Source organism: Lithobates pipiens, unplaced genomic scaffold, assembly GCF_037356315.1.
Source record: "Lithobates pipiens isolate NorthernLeopardFrog02 unplaced genomic scaffold, aLitPip1_a1.2 Scaffold_8, whole genome shotgun sequence".
NCBI classification, from domain to species: Eukaryota; Metazoa; Chordata; class Amphibia; order Anura; family Ranidae; genus Lithobates; species Lithobates pipiens.
The window spans coordinates 644,551,789-644,571,134 of NW_027507903.1; the positions used below are offsets into that span (position 1 = coordinate 644,551,789).

The following is a 19,346-nucleotide window of genomic DNA, read 5'->3' on the forward strand; positions in this document are numbered from 1 at the left end:
GCCTCCCCGCTTAAAGGTGGCCGTCCTCGGCCTTGCTATATAGTCCATGGGGAAGAAAAGGGTTAAATCAATCTTTAACGGCAGCATAACATTGTTCATAATACATACAGTTAGACCAAATAAACTGATCAGCATTGTACCTGTTTGGTGGAACCCCTGCAGTAGACCTACTAGATCTCCGAAGGTCTTGTCTTTCTGTTAGGACTTGTCCTTCCTCCCTTGGAGCTGGTACTGGTTCTATAACAGGGGCTTCATCACGTGCAGAGTCAGGAACAATCCACCAGTCTTCAATATTATTCCCATCGGAAATGACAAATTCTGAGGAAGGGGCAGGGAGTGGTGTCCTCTGTGCAGGTATCCGATCTTCTGGCTGTTCCAAATTCAATTCGACAATTTCTCGTCCGGCTCTACCGAACAGTAGCATGTATGGGGTATAGCCGGTGGTAGTGTGGACACGATTATTGTAGGCCCAGACTAATTCAGGCAGATAGTCTGGCCAGTGTGTCTTTTTGTCCTCCTCTAAGGTCCTCAGCATCTGAAGCAGAGTCCGATTAAAGCGCTCACAGGCCCCATTCCCTTGGGGATGATATGGAGTTGTCCTGGATTTTCCAATGCCATACAGTCGGTGTAACTCCTCCATCACTTTCCCTTGAAAGCATGCTCCTTGATCTGAGTGAATCCGTTTCGGGCATCCATAGACCCGGATGAAATCTTGACAGATGGCCCGAGCTGCAGACTCAGCCGTCTGGTCCCGAGTTGGAGTGACCACTGCAAACTTGGAGAAGTGGTCAATCATGACCAGGCAGTATTGTGGGCCTCTGGCTGACTGTCCCACGAGGAGATAATCTATCAGCAATACCTCCAGCGGTTCCTTGGTCTGTATGGGCTGTATGGGTGCCCTCTGCTCTGTGCTTTTAGTAAGCTCACACACTCTACACTGTCGGCAGACTTCTTCAACTACGACCTCCAGTCGTGGACAATACACATAACGCTGCAGCCACTGGTAAGTTTTGACTGGCCCGAAATGAGCTCCAAATTCATGAGCTTCCCTGGCTATCTCTAGTGCCAGACTCCTTGGTATGACAACCTGCCATCTTGCCTCCAGATCGGCAGGCTGCTGCCACTTGCGGTATAGAACAGCTCCATGAACCTCTAGTCTGTCCCATTGATGTAGAATTGACTTCATCTCAGCATCAAGATCAGCCCTTTCCTCTCTGTCTGGTTTTCTTTGCCGAGCCACCCAACCTTTTATCTGTCGCAGTCCAATGTCTTCATCTTGTATTCGCCCCCATTCCTCATTAGTTCTTGCTAATGCCTTAGGCAGGGACCGGGCCTCCCCGCTTGTCTGTGCTGCGACTGCTGGAGGTGTAAACTTGCGGAAGTCTGGAATTTCATCCTCTTCCTTTTGTTCATCAAGCTCTCCCAATGGAGTTTCAAAAGTAACCCTCGACAGACCATCAGCATTGGTATTCTCTGTAGCAGAGCGATAGCGAATTGAGAAGTCATACTTTGCAAGGCGAGCTGCCCAACGTTGCTCCAGGGCTCCCAGTCTAGCAGTATCCAGATGGGCCAGGGGATTGTTATCAGTCCGTACAAAGATTTTAGCCCCTGTAAGGTAACCGGCAAACTTCTCTGTCATGGCCCACACCAGGGCAAGGAGCTCTAGCCGGAAGGAACTATAGTTATGAGGGTTTCGCTCCGTATCCCGCAGGGACCTACTGGCATAGGCAATCACTCTTTCGTGTCCGTCCTGCATCTGTGACAACACTGCCCCGAGTCCGTAGAGACTACCGTCAGTAGATAAGAAGAATGGTTTGTCAAAATCAGCATAAGCCAAGATGGGGGCCGATGTCAGAGCCTCTTTCAAGGTCAGGAAGGCCTCCTCTTGCTTCTGTCCCCAGGGAACACTTTGACTCTTGGATTGCCCAGCAGTTCCTCTCAAAATCTCATTCAGAGGGCCCGCTATCTTTGCATAGTCTTTGATGAACCGCCGGTAGTAACCAGTCAGACCAAGGAAGGCCTTCAACTCACGCAGCGTTCTAGGTTCCGGCCATTGTTGAATGGCAGCCACTTTATTTTGGGATGGCAGCACCCCGTCTTTGGACACCGTATGGCCTAAGTACTCGATCTCCTTCTTGAAGAGATGACACTTCTTTGGCTTTATCTTCAGGCCATGGGCCCGCAGTCGCTCCAGTACCTGTCCTAATCGGGCCAAGTGTTCTTCAAAAGTAGCAGAGTACACTATAATATCATCCAAGTATATCAGGGTAGCTTCAAAATTTAGATCTCCCAGACATTTTTCCATCAGCCTCTGAAAGGTTCCTGGGGCATTAGACAGCCCAAATGGCATCCTATTAAATTCAAACAGACCCATGGGAAGTATGAATGCTGTCTTTTCCTTGTCTTGTTCAGCCACCGGTACCTGCCAGTATCCACTTGCTAAATCCAAGGTGGAGAAGTATTTAGCCCGCCCTAGGGCTGTTAGGGACTCTTCGATGCGAGGCAGAGGATATGAGTCCCGCACTGTGCACGCATTCAATCTCCGGTAATCCACACAAAATCGAATGGTGCCATCCTTCTTCTTGACAAGCACCACTGGGGCTGCCCAGGGACTTTGACTACCCCGAACCACTCCTGAATCGATCATCTGTTTCAGCAATGTCTTCACCTCTTGATACAACTTGGGTGGAATCTGTCGATATCTCTCTCGGCTTGGGGGAGTGTCCCCCGTCGGTATCTCATGGGTGATAGCATCTGTGCAACCAAAGTCATTGGCATTGCGGGCAAACGCAGCTTGATTCTCCCACAGCATGGTTTCAACTGCTCGTAAATGATCCGGACTTAGAGCTTTCACATCTATCTCCATTTGTTCCAAGATGACTGTCCCATTCCATTCTGGGGTCGGTGCCTCTGCAGGCTTTGCAGTAACTGCCAAGGTCCAAGCAGAATTGCCTATCGGAGCTAGAGTCACTTCTCCCTGACTCAGCACTTCTCCCCGATGTAGGTACACGCGAGCCAGTTCCACTCCTGGCACCAGAGAGACTTCCCGTTGTCCAACGTTTACAGCTCTTATGGGTACTCGTCCATTTTGGACTACTGCCAGTGTCCGGGCCACTAGGACATCCTGACCTAACTCTCCCAGGCCTGCAGGCTCAATGATCACCTCCATACCTTCAAGGTTGCGGGAGGTTCCCACGGGCAAAGTCAGTATAGTCTCCCGATCAGGAGGGAGGGTAAGGGTAGCCCTTCCCGGCACTCGAATATTTCCTACAGACTGATGTACTGGGACACTCTTCTGTGTCCCACAAAACCGGATTAACCGTTGAAATGCCTTTTGCGTTGGTTTGTGTGGAGTGGCATTCTTCCAATAGCCCGGCCCCCTTTTAGTGAACATAATTTGATCCAACTCTCGCAGGATATTCATGCCCATTATCACCGGTACATCTTCTTTGAAGGTTTCAGGGACCAGCAGGATACCTTTTTTTCCAACTTCCTGTCCACACAGACGTACATTCATCCATACGACACCTGTGACAGGGATTTGTTGCTGGTTAGCTGCTGTGACCCGGATCAATGTCCCCTGTTCTGGCTTGGCCAGTGCTTGAAAGTAACGGTTGAAATATGACTGAGGCATGGTCGTTACCTGTGATCCGGTGTCCACTAAACAGTTGACTGGAATGCCTTCAAACTCGGCTCTTATGGTGGGACATCCTGCAACCAGGTGTTCGGAGCTGTGCTGAGTGGCCTGACACTCTACTTCCCCCGCAGTGTGCCTCATTACTGCGGGGGCCTGAAGTTTAACGCCGGCTCTGGGCGTCTAGGCAGGTCCCTCCGGCATTCTCTAGCGAAGTGTCCTTTTTCTCCACACCGCCAGCACTGAGCCTCTCTGCGTTGTTCTCTCTGTCTGTGTGCGGGAGGCGCCCGTAGGCCTGGACTGGCCGAGCTCACTGGAGGATATTGAGGGACTCGGTAGGTGGGAATACGTGGGTAAGGATGCTCTGGTGCAGGAACCATCGAGGCAGTCTGATAAGGTTGTTGTTGCCCCAGATATGCAACCTCAGGGGGGTAGCTCAAATCCATCCGTCTCTCTATTTGCGTCAACTTCTCATGCATGAGACCCAGGGAGCTTTGTAGGTCCTGCACCACTCTAACCAGGACCTCTTCATTCTTCGCAACCCCGAGGGAGGCGGTCTGGGTCCGTATCACTCCAGAGGCATAAATTTCTTCTTTACTTCGCTCTACGGCCTCAGCCAATATTTGCCGAAAATTCAGTGTAGGGTCCACTCTGACTCGTTCCCGTAGGGCTTGTCTCAGGTGAGAGCTGTAGAGTCCCAGGATCAATTGTTCCCTCAGTATCCGGTCTGCGGATCCCATGGCGGTTATCCCGTCTGCCTCTTTTTTCTGTATCTCAGCCAGTACTTCCTGTAGAGCCGTTGCATATTGTGAGACCCCTTCATTTTCCTGCTGTACCCGGTAGAAGAACTTTGCCCGGAGGTGGCCCGCACTAGCTGTTTCACCGTATATTTCTTCTAGAAAGCGCACAATCTCTTTCAAGGTACTGCGCGTAGCTTCCGGTTGTAAGCAAACAGTTTTCCGCGCTTCACCCTCCAGGGCAGCCAAAGCAATTTCCACCTGTAGCTCTGGGCTGACATTGTAAATTCTAGCAACGCTCTGTAATCTCGTCACCCAGTCTGACAGTGACATGTTCTGGCCATCAAATTTTGGCAACAAGTTAAAAAGCATGCCCATAGGGAGGGTCCTTGTAGGGGTTCCACCATTACCTAAGGCATTCACATCAACATCAGGTACGTTGCCTTCAGCCGCCTCCATCTCTGTAACCGTACCCTGCTCGCAGCGCCACTTGTAGCGGTCAGAGGTATAGGAGACCGCAATGCAGGTTTCAAGTACGGGACAGCAGACAAGGAGGCTGAAACAAAAACCGGCTTTATTAAACAGTAAGATATAATGGCCGGAGGAGGAGGATAACAGTATTAACAATTCACAGTAGTTTACAGTAAGGCTAACTGGAATGTGGTACACAAAATGGCTTTCCCGCCAACACATGCACAGTGATACAGGCTACCCTCTTCTAATATGTCCTGCCTGATTCCCGCTTATCGGGACACGTTTCTACAACGTACTATCTCAGTAGGGACTGTACTATTCCCTATCACAATCCAGCACCGGTGCTCACTCACAGTTTGTTAGACAGCTGGAGGGTCCCTTGTCTTGGCCTCCTTCATGAGGCAGGTGAAGTCCAGTTCCTAGTGCTGCAGCTTGCCCGTCTGGGACGGATGGATGAACACAGATGCGGCCCAAAATCACCGCAGCTCTCTCTCTCTGCCCGAGGTGCCCGATCTTTAGCTGGATACCGCGACTCTTTATCCACACAAAGTCTCCCTCTCCTCAGGGCAGACTTGACTTTTCCTCAGCTCCGCACAGGAATTCCTCAGCTGCCCACACACTCCTCACAGTTCTCTCTCACTGCCACTTCCTGTTTCCTCTCCTCTGAAGGGTCGGCAGCAACAGTGACATCTTGTGGCTAAACTGGAAATAGCAGGCTGTATATATTATAGATGGAACACCGTGCAATATAGTTCAGTAATCCTAGGGGCTGACCCCTACAGGTGAACACATGTTGTGGCCTCAAAGCAAAGCAGATACCCCTTTATTGCATTCGGCAGATACCACCACCCACCAAACATGACCCATTCATACATTTCATAGGATCTGGTTCCCATCACATGATTCTGATTGCAGCTTCCAGGTCGGTCGTGCCCAGAGGAACCCTTCCCCCGGACTCTACAGTAGATAGGGACACTCTGCAACCACCCCATATCCATGTGTAATGCACACAGTTGCAGGGTGGTGGCGTTGCTTTAAGGGGTTAAAACAGGTGGTGAGGAGATGAGATATTGTCAAACACCTCTGAAAAGTGATCTGAGTATGGACCACTTTTCGAAGGAGTGTCAGTCCCTGCCCCTAGTGTGAATGAGCCCTAAAGCTGCCCATACATGGATGGAAATTCATCCGGTTCAGCGGGGATCGGCTCGATGTCGATCGGTGTGCGGCCGTCCCTGCTCAGCAGAAGTCAATCATTAGAATGATTTCTATAGAAGGGGCGTGTTGTAAAAATGTTCTCAATCCCAACTGGCTGCCGCCATTGGTCAGTGTAAGTCGTCTATTTACAGTTTTGTGTTCCTTCAATTCTCACTGGTTTACAAAAAAATACAACACAATTTAAAATTTACAAATATTTGTTATTTATTATCTCAATACAGGTCCATGTTCTAGAATTAGAAGGAATTTTGTAAGTTATGTTGTATTTGTATCCGCTAATAATGATTTTCCTGTATTTTCAGCAAAAATATTATTTTGATAAACATTTGCGCAATTATCATGTGACTTAAATCTAAAAATCGAATAAATCAAAAACAAAAAAATCAGTATAAGTGATATAATATAAAATCAGTAGTTCTAAAAGTTATCCCATAGAATTCTATTGGTGATCCATTCTATGGGCACACATTATATTAGGATCCATTATAAAAGTGATATAATATATGATATAATAATGTAGATACACTTATCAATCACACATGATAACAGCGATATATGATGGAAAAGAATGACACAATCTTCAAACTTATTATATTCTTATTTCTACTACATATTGTAATCTTATATTATAGATAGATAGATAGATAGATAGATAGATAGATAGATAGATAGATCTGGTCTTAAAGGGCCAGTACACCTCCATCTGTGCCTCCCATAAGTCATGTTACACTCTGCGCCCAGTCTCAGGTCCAGCACTCTATACAATGTCCCCTCTCACTATACATAATGATCATGTACTGGGAGGAGCCATATGAAATAACGCTCCGCCCCTTCTGTAAGTAATGCAGCAGCCGTACACCCCCTATAGCAGGGGTCTCAAACTGGCGGCCCTCCAGCTGTTGCGAAACTACAAGTCCCATGAGACATTGCAAGGCTGATAGTTACAAGCATGACTCTGTCAAGCAGAGGCATGATGGGACTTGTAGTTCTGCAACAGCTGGAGGGCCGTCAGTGTGAGACCCCTTCCCTATAGAGTCTCCATGTACATCAACACACTGTTATATTGCAGTCTATAGAGAACAGTAAGTACATCTCTCCAGGTAAGTACTGCACCCCCAGATCAGTGCTCCCCATCACCTCTTACCACTGAACATAGTCATACTGACTGAGGAACCTTTGGTCAGCCCAGAGGCGGGATACAGAGACTCCGTCCACTTTGTCCTTTCAGGGTAAAGTGGGAGGTTCTCTTGAAAACCCTCCAAACCCCCCCTATATATTCTCCTTTGCTGTTCCCCAATATGATAGGTTCCCAATTTCCCGGGTATGAGGGATCATGTGATCTTTTCCCAGCATACAATGTTGAAGGCTAAGAAGCCAATCACCAGGCTTGAATACTGTCACATGAGGGAGGGGGAGGGGTGACATCATCAATCCTGTGTAAGCTCTGATATATTCCAACATGGAACCTACATGGGAGGAGATGGAGCAGCAGAGGAGAGCAATATTGGGGAATATAAAGGGGTCGGGATGGGCCCTGAGTGGACAAGTGTCAGAGTCCATTTGGGGTCCCAAAACAATGTGATATACTTGGGTCTCCAAAAAAATAAATAAAGCCTCATATAGGGTCCCTAGGTATTGAGACACACTTGGGGCCCCAGACAGACTCCTTTTACCCCCAAGGCAAAAAATCAAACTGTCCTCCCCCATGAGCTGTGAACTAGAGCGGTATAGGTTGAAGGTTCTGCCATTTTTGTGCCCCCAACCCACTGAAGTACCCAAGTTGGCCGCCTCTTCTGCAACTCTTTTGGCTCGGCCCTGCCACCAGACCCTTGGAAATGTTTGGGGGCCCCAGGCAAAGTTATATTTTTTAGGCTTCCAGAGAATGGGACATATTTGGGCCCCCAGGGACTGGGGCAAATTTGGGGAACCCTAGAGAATGTCACATACTTGTGTTCCCAAGCCATATGATATAGTTGGAGCCCCTAGGCAATGTGATATTTTTGTGGCCTCCAGACAATGTCATATACAGTATTTGGGCCACCGGCTTCCCTCGTAGGCATTCAGAAAGATAAAGTAACAGATGAACCCTGTGTTCTCCTTTTTCCCATAATACATCTCTTCTTATTCAGCACAGTAGTGCAGAGTGTGAGACCCGGAGCAACCAATCAGATGGTGTGACTGTTAGCAGCACTGTGATGTATATTGGTGTTTAGGGCCACAGAGGGGGTAGAACCGGCCCTCCTGTATGGGGTCTGGGCAGCTTTATGGTGCAGCCAGTTCAAAAATCTGCTGATCACAGGCAAGAGCCCCCACCATCTCCCCCACAGTGCAGATGACTTCCCCTTCTCTCCTTCCCACCAGCTGCTGCAGGGGGAGCCACAGGGGGTTCGGTTTCAGAGACTGGCCCCCCACTGCTCTGATCACCCCCCTCCTGTCCCCAATCTCCATTCCACACAGCTCTAATCCCATGGTGGCCCTCTTCTCCCCACAGCTCCGCCAGCTTCTCCTCCCCTACCTGGCACTAGCTGTCAGCTGCTGTGGGCACACAGGGGGACCAGTAAATATTTCATATTTATCAGCCCCTTCTTTTTCTCAGTGAACACAGTGAGTGATTGATAATGATCACTTCTGTGTTTATTCATAACTGAAGCATGATAAACTGTGATTACTATGCTTCGGTTGGTGAATGAACAGTAAGCCTCTGTACAGAACACTTCCTCTTCATTCATTCCCGGCAAGCTTCAGCTCCAGAGAAAGAAGTGGGGATTTCTGTCCTCAATCTCTTCTTCTGCCTAAAGAGTGTATCATCAGAGGTCTGTATGGACCCCTGATATTCCACAAAAGCCCCCCACCCCCCACAGGGCTGTTAAAAAATTTAAATAATAAAACAAAAATAAATTGTAAAAAAAAAACATAATTAAGGGTTCCTTCCCACAGGTAGTCTGGCTGCATGAATTTGTTCATGTGGTTGAAGTCGTGTTCAGAGCCATACACCTGACCCCACACACCCATCCAGGCTGGGGGGTCCCTGTCAGGTAATGTACGGGGCACCATGATCTCTAACAGCAGCCCTGAGCGTGTTCTCTGGTCTCACCCTCTTTGGCTACCTGTATATTCTAGATATTACCAGCCTGATGTGTGCCGTGTCTCTGTAAGGTATTGTCCTCTCTGGTGGGGAAGATGAGGGAGAGACCGGAGAACATGCTGCACAGCCATATACATCTCAGTGCTGATAACAGTGACACCGACACTATTATATTACTGATACATTCTATTAAAGTCTATGCCAAGCTAAGAACTTTTCTTTATAGTTTTGGATGGAGTGAGGGAGGATTAGAACCCCTGTGGTGTTTTTACTGCTATCTGGGGATTCCCCTCACTTCCTGTCCTGCTGACAACATTGTACCGGACAGGAAGTGAGAGGAAATCGGCAAAGGGGACCCAGACATACATTTTTTAGTAGAATAGGGGAAGGCCTAGAGCCCCAGTCAGATTTTATTATAATTGTGGAGAGCGCCCCTCACTTCCTGCTTGGTAAAATCTTGTCACCGGGACAGGAAGTGAAGGGAAATCTCTTTAATGGAGATCTGGATAGCAGTAAAATCCTGACAGGGGTTCTAATTCTCTCCCACTCCATCCAAAACTAAGAAAATAAAACATTATGGGTGGACATACACTTTAATGATACATCACATTTTATTGTCTTAGCAGTAAATCTCTAGATCCCTTCTTCATATATTTCCTCTGAGATTGTTACATTTCTTTTCATCTCTATTTAGTATAGATTGTATGGAATAGGAGGAGGAAAGGGGACCCCATCCTATCCAATCACAGCGACCGCACTGCACCCCGCACAGAGCGACTGCATGTGGAGGAGGGGCAGGGAATAGGGGGAGGGGCCAGAGGAGGAGTTTGCTGATGTCACACACTGGGATAACTTTCTGTTTAATGATTACAATGAAAGTAATTGTCATGAGATAGATAGATAGATAGATAGATAGATAGATAGATAGATAGATAGATAGATAGATAGATAGATAGATAGATAGATAGATAGGCCACACCCCTCTTTACTGACAAATAGGAACATGTCATTCACTGTTACTCCAGTAACTGGAGAGATCTCCTACCCAATCACAGGGAGTGACAGAGGGAGAAATCAAAAATATAAGAAAAACCTGCAGGGCACTGACTGAAGTCCCACCCACTGCTTTATCCTATTGGCTGAAAATTCTACCAATCCCACTATCCATCCCTGTGACATCATTAGTCTCTGGGCAGAGTTCTGACTATTACTATTATTCCCTATTCCCCCCACAGATCTTCATACAACCTCCCCATACACGTATCCCAGCATGGAGGGGCTCAGTGAAGGTGGTGGTGAAGGTGTGGAGATGTCGGATCGGGTCACACAGATCATAAAAGGAGATCCGTCCGAACTCATAATCCAGATCTATCCTGACTCTGTTACTGGAGATATTGGGGGGTAAGAGGATCTCTTTACTGTCATGTATTCCCCCATACCGATCACCATCCCTCCACAAACCCCAGGACTTCTTATTATATCCAATCGCTGACTGCCTTCCTCCTCTCCTGTCTATACTGGGGTAACACATCCCGAGTACCCATCCATCTGATCCCCCGACATCCACTTCCCAGTAATGTCTCCCTGAGGAGAAACTCCGACTGCTCAACACCTGAGAAGAATCCTGAAATCTCTCTGGTGTTTTGGGACGATTCTGTTTTCTATCTGACAAGGATACAGTTTTCCTGTCATCTGATATATGGAGATTATTCTGAGCTGTATTTACATCCAGTAATATGTCTGCAGCTCCCTGTATATAGGAGGATACATTTACCCCTCTTATTATATCAGATAATGTGTGTAATGTGTGTGATATCCCATCCACATCCAGACCCCCTCCATCATGGAGGAGCTCCTCATGTCTCTCTCTGTCCTCATTATCTCCATCCTCAGTATCACACAAGTCACCTGTGTCTGATTCCTGTAAGACAGTCAGTGGATCCGTCACGTTACACAGCTCCTCAATGTGACGCAACTTCCTGGACAGCTCCTCCTTCTTTATTTCCAGATCCCGGATGGAGATGGAGATCCGCTCTGCCCTCCCGGAGATTTCCCTCAGGACTCTCTTCTCCAGGTCTTCCAGACGTCTCCTGAGATCTCTAAACAGGACAGTGACTCTCTTGGTGTCACCAGCTGCTTCTTCTTCTACTTTCCTCCGGTGTTCCTGCAGACTCTGGACTCTTTCCTCCATCTCCTCTCTCTTTGTCAGAAGTTTCTGCAGAACATTCATCAGTGTCTCCTTCTTCTTCTCAGAAGCCTCGTCCAGCATCTTCACCTGGTGTCCTCGATGTTCTCCAGCCAAACTACAAGACACACAGATACAGATATCATCCTCAGTGCAGTAATACTCCAAGATCTTCTTATGGACGGAGCATTTCCTGCTCTCAATGGACAAGGTGGGGTCACATAAGACGTGTTCTGGAGACTTTTTGTGGACTCTCAGGTGTTTATCACAAAGAGAAACCTCACAGAGCAGACAGGATCTAACAGCAGGTACAGGAGAGTCCACACAGTAAGTACAGAAGACCCCGGACTCCTCCTGATGTGGCTGAGCAGACAGGAAATTCCCCACTATGTTACGTAGTGTTATGTTCCTTTGCAGTGCAGGACGATGCTGAAACTTCTCTCGGCATTCAGGACAGGAATATCCTCCAGACCCCCCTTGTGTATCCAGCACATGATCAATACAGGCCCGGCAGAAGTTGTGTCCACATCTCAGGTTTACAGGATCTGTATAAATGTTCAGACAGACGGAACATTCCAACTCAGCTCTCAGGTTAGCAGACGCCATCGCTGACAGCAGACGAGAGAAATGACAGTGAAAATTTCTGACACCGGAGAAGAATGCAGTTGGGAGGGTCACTTCCTCCTACACAGGGCGAGGCTGATCCAGATCAGTATTATTAAAGTGGTGTTTCCCCCAAAAAATAAAAATCTTTACTGTGCAGTAACCAACCAAAATAAATAAATTGGATAAAATATTTTTTTTTTAACTTACCCTTTTTTCCCTGTTGCTATGCGGTCCCACGAAATCTGCCTCTTCCAGTGCCTGGGCTAAAGACTTCACTTCCCTCGACGCCTCCGCTCGCTACTGCTCCTGGGAGATTTGTGTCACCATTTCCCAGAAGGCGGTGGGCACTGCTGAGGGCAAAAATTTTATCTCTGTTTCCATCCCAACAGGACAGAACTTCCGACACTGCCACCCGTTGTGATGGTAACCTGAGCTGTTGACAGCGCTCGGATATAAGCTTACTGCACATGTGCAAGATCGGCGATACCAGCGCATGCTGGTCTATCAGCGGCACAGTATCCCGGAAGAGGATGCCCGTGGGCTTCATATGCCCACAGGCAAGATGAGAACCGTCAGTGTAAACATTTTAAAGTTTATTTTATCGGCAAAAACTGAGATCTTAATTAAAGAAAAACGGAGCAAGCGAGTTATATTGTAATCACCTCTTCTTTGTCACCCCCCCCCCCCCCAAAAAAAAAGCATTTAAGACAGTGGAACCCCGCTTTAACCACTTTTTGAGATGTGTTGTTTACAAGTTAAAAACAGTTTTTTTTGCTAGAAAATTACTTAGAAAAAAATGTATAATGTTTGGGGGTCCTAACACCGTAGAGAATAAAATGTCGGTCTTTGCAATACTTTCTGTCACACCGTATTTGCACAGTGGTCTTACAAGTGCACTTTTTTGGGGAAAAATACACTTTTTTAAATTAAGAAATAAGACAACAGTAAAGTTAGCCCATTTATTTTTATATTGTGAAAGATAATGTTACACCGAGTAAATTGATACCCAACATGTCACGCTTCAAAATTGCGCCCGCTCACGGAATGGCGACAAAAAAAGTTTACCCATAAAAATCTCCATAGGAGAAGTTTAAAAAATTCTACAGGTTGCATGTTTAAGTTACAGAGGAGGTCTAGGGCCAGAATTATTGCTCTCCCTCTACCGATCGTGGCGATACCTCACATGTGTGGTTTGAACATATGCAGGCGCTACTCACGTATGCACTCGCTTCTGCATGCTAGCTCAGCGGGACGGGATGTCTTAAATATGAGATCTGGGGTCAAAAAGTCCTCAGACCTCATATTTACACTTAAATGCAATAAAAAAAATTGTTATTTAAAAAAATTAATTAAAATAAATGGCCCTTTCAGAGCTACGGGCGGAAGTGACGTTTTGACATCGTTTATCGTCATGCAGCGGTCTGGAAGTGGTTAAAGTACTGAAAAAGAAGGTTTTTTTTCCACAGTAGTAAAGATAATCAATCCTCCCAACTTTGAGAGAAAGAGGGAAAGATGGGTGTAAAGAAGAACACACTAAGGCCTCATGTACACGGCTGCTGGTAGATGGACGTTTAGCAGTTGGCATTTTTTTCCTACTGCCCCTGAACTCTCCTCTATGTTATCTTATCTGTCCATGTACACAGGGTCATTTATAGTTGTTTCAAGGAAGTTGAGATTAGAGGCATTCTATGGAATGCAAAAAAAAAAAATGCATTCAGAAGCTGAGTTTACAGGCATTTCAAGCACTAAACGCGGTAACGTGCATTTAGCCACGTTTAGTTTACAGGCATTCTTCATTTTTGACAACTTTTTTTTTTTAAGCAATTCTAAACGCAAATGCGGCAAACGCCACTATACACGGCATGTAAATGTGGCAAAACAGACGTTTTAAACGTGGGTTACTATCTGTCAAGTTAAATCGTTCAGGAGAGGTGGTAAAAACGTCCCATGTACATGAAGCCTAAGGCCCCTTGAACACTAGACGTTTAGTCCAAGTGTGTCCAATTCTGGGATATTAGTGTTCCCAGGAGCCACAGTTGCAGCATCTGTTGGGGTGTAGAGTGGTATAGGGGTGAGTGGACCCTCAGTTAAGGTATCTGCCTAGAGTATCCTTCAAACCCAGCAGGCCTGGAGACTAGAGATGGATGAACTTTCGACGGGACGTTTCGTGAACGCGAACCGCGAACGCGGGCAAAAGTTTGCGAACCGCAAAGTTTGCGGTGGGCCCCAGTGACTTCAATTACAGGCGAACCTTAAAAACCTACAGGTCATATTTTCAGCCACAAAATATTTATTATCTGTGCACACATAGTCCCACCACATGGCCACAACATACAAAAGTATGAAGTGAATCTGGGATCGACAACGACAAGCATTCTTTTTTTATCTGTGAAATTTTGACAATTCAGGACTCAGGAGCTCAAGGCAATGGAGGAGAGGAAAGGTCAGGGTAGGCTATGAAGAGGGTGCAGGAGATGATCACCAGCACCATGATAGAGAGCACTGACACCAGCACCGTGATAGAGAGCACTGACACCAGCACGGTAATAGAGAGCACTGACACCACACCAGCACCCTGATAGAGAGCACTGACACCAGCACCGAGATAGAGAACACTGACACCAGCACTGAGGTAGAGAGCACTGACACCAGCACCGAGATAGAGAGCACTGACACCAGCACCGAGATAGAGAGCACTGACACCAGCACTGAGATAGAGAGCACTGACACCAGCACCGAGATAGAGAGCACTGACACCACACCAGCACCGAGATCGAGAGAGAGCACTGACACCAGCACCGAGATGGAGAGCACTGACAGCAACTCGCTGCGGGACCCAAAAATATGACACCGCTCAACCTTTTCAAACAGGAGGGTACGGGCATATAGTAGGGTGTGCTTTTTTTGTACAAGGAAGTGAGCTAAAGGTAGAAAAAAGGTCTGTGTGCTTGATTAAATAAATCATTTATAGAGATATACATGGTCTACTGGTCACATGTGTTGAATTACTCCCAGATCCATGCCTCATTCATTTTTATAAATGTCAGGTAGTCAACACTGTCGTGAGTTAGGCGAGTGCGCTTATCGGTCATGATCCCCCCTGCTGCACTGAACGTCCTTTTGGACAGGACACTGGATGAGGGGCAACCCAACAGTTCCATTGCAAATTGGGCAAGCTCCGGCCAGAGGTCAAGCCTGCCCACCCAGTAGTCCAGGGGTTCATCACTCCTCAGAGCATCCACATCGCCCGTTAACCCGATGTAGTTGGACACCTGACGGTCTAGGCGTTCCCTGATGCTGGATCCGGATGACACCGGTCGATGGGTCGGCTGAAAGAATGACCTCATATCAGAAGTCACCAACACATCTTCAAACCGCCCTCTTCTTGCAGGCGCTGTTGGATTGGTACCCGCAACTCTTTCTCTGGGAGTGGGAATTCCTCCTCTGCCAGCGCACACAAAAGCAGAATGCAGCATTTCTCGAAGCAAGGCCTGGAAGTGCTCCATTCTGACAGCCCTCTGTGATGGTGGTAACATTTCATCCATTTTGTGTTTGTACCGGGGGTCCAAGTACGTTGCCACCCAGTACTGGTCCTTGACCCTTATGCTTTTTATACGGGGGTCCCTGTTAAAACACTGGAGCATGAAGGCCCCCATTTGCACTAAACTGGAAGCGGTGTGGTGGCCTGGCTCCTGCTTATCATCCAGGATAATGTTGTCCTCCTCATTCTCCTCTCCCCATCCACGCACAACAGGGATCCCAGAAAGGTTTAAAACATGCTCTTCTTGCTCCTCCTCATCCGCCCCGGCACCATCCTCCTCTGACTCCTCTTCAGACTCCTGACTTGTCTCAGATAGAGTAGCCCCCCCGGGGAATTCATCCAGCATTGCGACTTCCTCATCTCCCTGCTCCTGCTCCTCCATGGCTTGATCAATGACATGATGCAATGCACGCTCCATAACCACCTCAGTACAGTGCACTTACACCCCCTTCCTGACCAGACCAATTTTCAGCTTTCAGCGCTCTCACACTTTGAATGACAATTACTCAGTCATGCAACACTGTAGCCATATGAAACTTGTGTCCTTTTTTTCACACAAATAGAGCTTTCTTTTGGTGGTATTTAATCACTAGTGGGGTTTTTTTTTTTTGTGCTATAAATAAAAAATGCCGTACATTTTGTGAAAAAAATGCCTTTTTCTTTTTTTCCATCAAATTTTTTTGCAAATTAGTAATTTTTCTTCATAAATTTTGGCCAAAATTTATACTGCTACATATCTTTGGTAAAAATAACCTAAATTAGTGTAAATTATTTGGTCTTTTTTAAAGTTATAGAGTCTACAAACTATGGTACCAATCACTGAAAATTGATCACTTCTGATCAGGCCTTCAGTACATCAGGTGTATCTCATTTCTTGAGACTCTAACTAGTCAGGAAAGTACAAATACCCCCCAAATGACCCCTTTTTAGAAAGTAGACATTCCAAGGTATTAAGTAAGTAGCATGATTTTTTTTTTTTGTTGTAATTTTTTCCCACAATTCTTTGCAAAATGACGATTTTTTTTTTTTTTACAAAATTGTCATATTATCAGGTTATTTCTCACACACAGCATATGCATACAACAAATTACATCCCAAAATACATTCTGCTACTCTTCCCGAGTACAGCGATACCACATGTGTAGGACTTTTACACAGCCTGGCAACATACAGAGCACCAACATTGAAGAAGCACCTTCAGGCGTTTTACGAGCATAAATGACATCTCATTTCTCAACCACATATTACACTTTTGAAGGCCCTGGAGCACCAGGACAATGGAATTGCCCCCAAAATGACCCCATTTTGGAAAGCAGACACCCCAACGTATAATCTATGAGGCATAATGAGTCTTTTGAATGGTTCATTTTTTTCCAGAAGTTTTTGGAAAATGTGGGAAAAAATGAAAACGCATTTTTTTTTACACAAAGTTGCCCATTTATCAGATATTTCCAACACATAGCATGTACATAGCAAAGATGACACCCCAAAATACGTTCTACTACTCCTCCTGAGTATGGCGATACCACATGTGTGAGACTTTTACACAGCCTGACCACATACAGAGGCCCAACACTGAAATAGCATCTTCAGGCATTCTACGAGCATAAATTACACATTTCATTTCTCAACCATCTATTACACTTTTGAAGGCCCTGGAGCACCAGGACAATGGAATTGCCCCCAAAATGACCCCATTTTGGAAAGCAGACACCCCAACGTATAATCTATGAGGCATAATGAGTCTTTTGAATGGTTCATTTTTTTCCAGAAGTTTTTGGAAAATGTGGAAAAAAATGAAAACGCATTTTTTTTACACAAAGTTGTCCATTTATCAGATATTTCCAACACATAGCATGTACATAGCAAAGATGACACCCCAAAATACATTCTGCTACTCCTCCTGAGTATGGCGATACCACATGTGTGAGACTTTTACACAGCCTGACCACATACAAAGGCCCAACACTGAAATAGCATCTTCAGGCATTCTACGAGCATAAATTACACATTTCATTTCTCAACCACCTATTACACTTTTGAAGGCCCTGGAGCACCAGGACAATGGAATTGCCCCCAAAATGACCCCATTTTGGAAAGCAGACACCCCAACGTATAATCTATGAGGCATAATGAGTCTTTTGAATGGTTCATTTTTTTCCCGAAGTTTTTGGAAAATGTGGAAAAAAATGAAAACGCATTTTTTTTACACAAAGTTGTCCATTTATCAGATATTTCCAACACATAGCATGTACATAGCAAAGATGACACCCCAAAATACATTCTGCTACTCCTCCTGAGTATGGCGATACCACATGTGTGAGACTTTTACACAGCCTGACCACATACAAAGGCCCAACACTGAAATAGCATCTTCAGGCATTCTACGAGCATAAATTACACATTTCATTTCTCAACCACCTATTACACTTTTGAAGGCCCTGGAGCACCAGGACAATGGAATTGCCCCCAAAATGACCCCATTTTGGAAAGCAGACACCCCAACGTATAATCTATGAGGCATAATGAGTCTTTTGAATGGTTCATTTTTTTCCAGAAGTTTTTGGAAAATGTGGAAAAAAATGAAAACGCATTTTTTTTTACACAAAGTTGTCCATTTATCAGATATTTCCAACACATAGCATGTACATAGCAAAGATGACACCCCAAAATACATTCTGCTACTCCTCCTGAGTATGGCGATACCACATGTGTGAGACTTTTACACAGCCTGGCCACATACAAAGGCCCAACACTGAAATAGCACCTTCAGGCATTCTACGAGCATAAATGACACATCTCATTTATCAACCACCTATTACACTTTTGAAGGCCCTGGAGCACCAGGACAATGGAATTGCCCCCAAAACGACCCCATTTTGAAAAGCAGACACCCCAGCATATAATCTATGAGGCATAATGAGTCTTTAGAACGGTTCATTTTTTTCCAGAAGTTTTTGGAAAATGTGGAAAAAAATGAAAACGCATTTTTTTTTACACGAAGTTGTCCATTTATCAGATATTTCCAACAGATGGCATGTACATAGCAAAGATGACACCCCAAAATACATTCTGCTACTCCTCCTGAGTATGGCGATACCACATGTGTGAGACTTTTACACAGCCTGACCACATACAGAGGCCCAACACTGAAATAGCATCTTCAGGCGTTCTACGAGCATAAATGACACATTTCATTTCTCAACCATCTATTACACTTTTGAAGGCCCTGGAGCACCAGGACAATGGAATTGCCCCCAAAATGACCCCATTTTGGAAAGCAGACACCCCAACGTATAATCTATGAGGCATAATGAGTCTTTTGAATGGTTCATTTTTTTCCAGAAGTTTTTGGAAAATGTGGAAAAAAATGAAAACACATTTTTTTTTACACAAAGTTGTCCATTTATCAGATATTTCCAACACATAGCATGTACATAGCAAAGATGACACCCCAAAATACATTCTGCTACTCCTCCTGAGTATGGCGATACCACATGTGTGAGACTTTTACACAGCCTGACCACATACAAAGGCCCAACACTGAAATAGCATCTTCAGGCATTCTACGAGCATAAATTACACATTTAATTTCTCAACCACCTATTACACTTTTGAAGGCCCTGGAGCACCAGGACAATGGAATTGCCCCCAAAATGACCCCATTTTGGAAAGCAGACACCCCAACATATAATCTATGAGGCATAATGAGTCTTTTGAATGGTTCATTTTTTTCCAGAAGTTTTTGGAAAATGTGGAAAAAAATGAAAACGCATTTTTTTTTACACAAAGTTGTCCATTTATCAGATATTTCCAACACATAGCATGTACATAGCAAAGATGACACCCCAAAATACATTCTGCTACTC

At 45.8% G+C, this 19,346-nt stretch overlaps 1 protein-coding gene across 1 annotated transcript; it reads right to left on the reverse strand.

Moving 5' to 3' along the window:
* Positions 1 to 8,559: 8,559 nt before the first annotated feature.
* LOC143961644 (E3 ubiquitin-protein ligase TRIM39-like) lies at positions 8,560 to 11,962 on the reverse strand. Its single transcript, XM_077470966.1, has one exon. The coding sequence runs from the start codon at positions 11,934 to 11,936 to the stop codon at positions 10,359 to 10,361; it is 1,578 nt and encodes a 525-aa protein (XP_077327092.1). The 5' UTR covers positions 11,937 to 11,962; the 3' UTR covers positions 8,560 to 10,358.
* Positions 11,963 to 19,346: the final 7,384 nt, after the last annotated feature.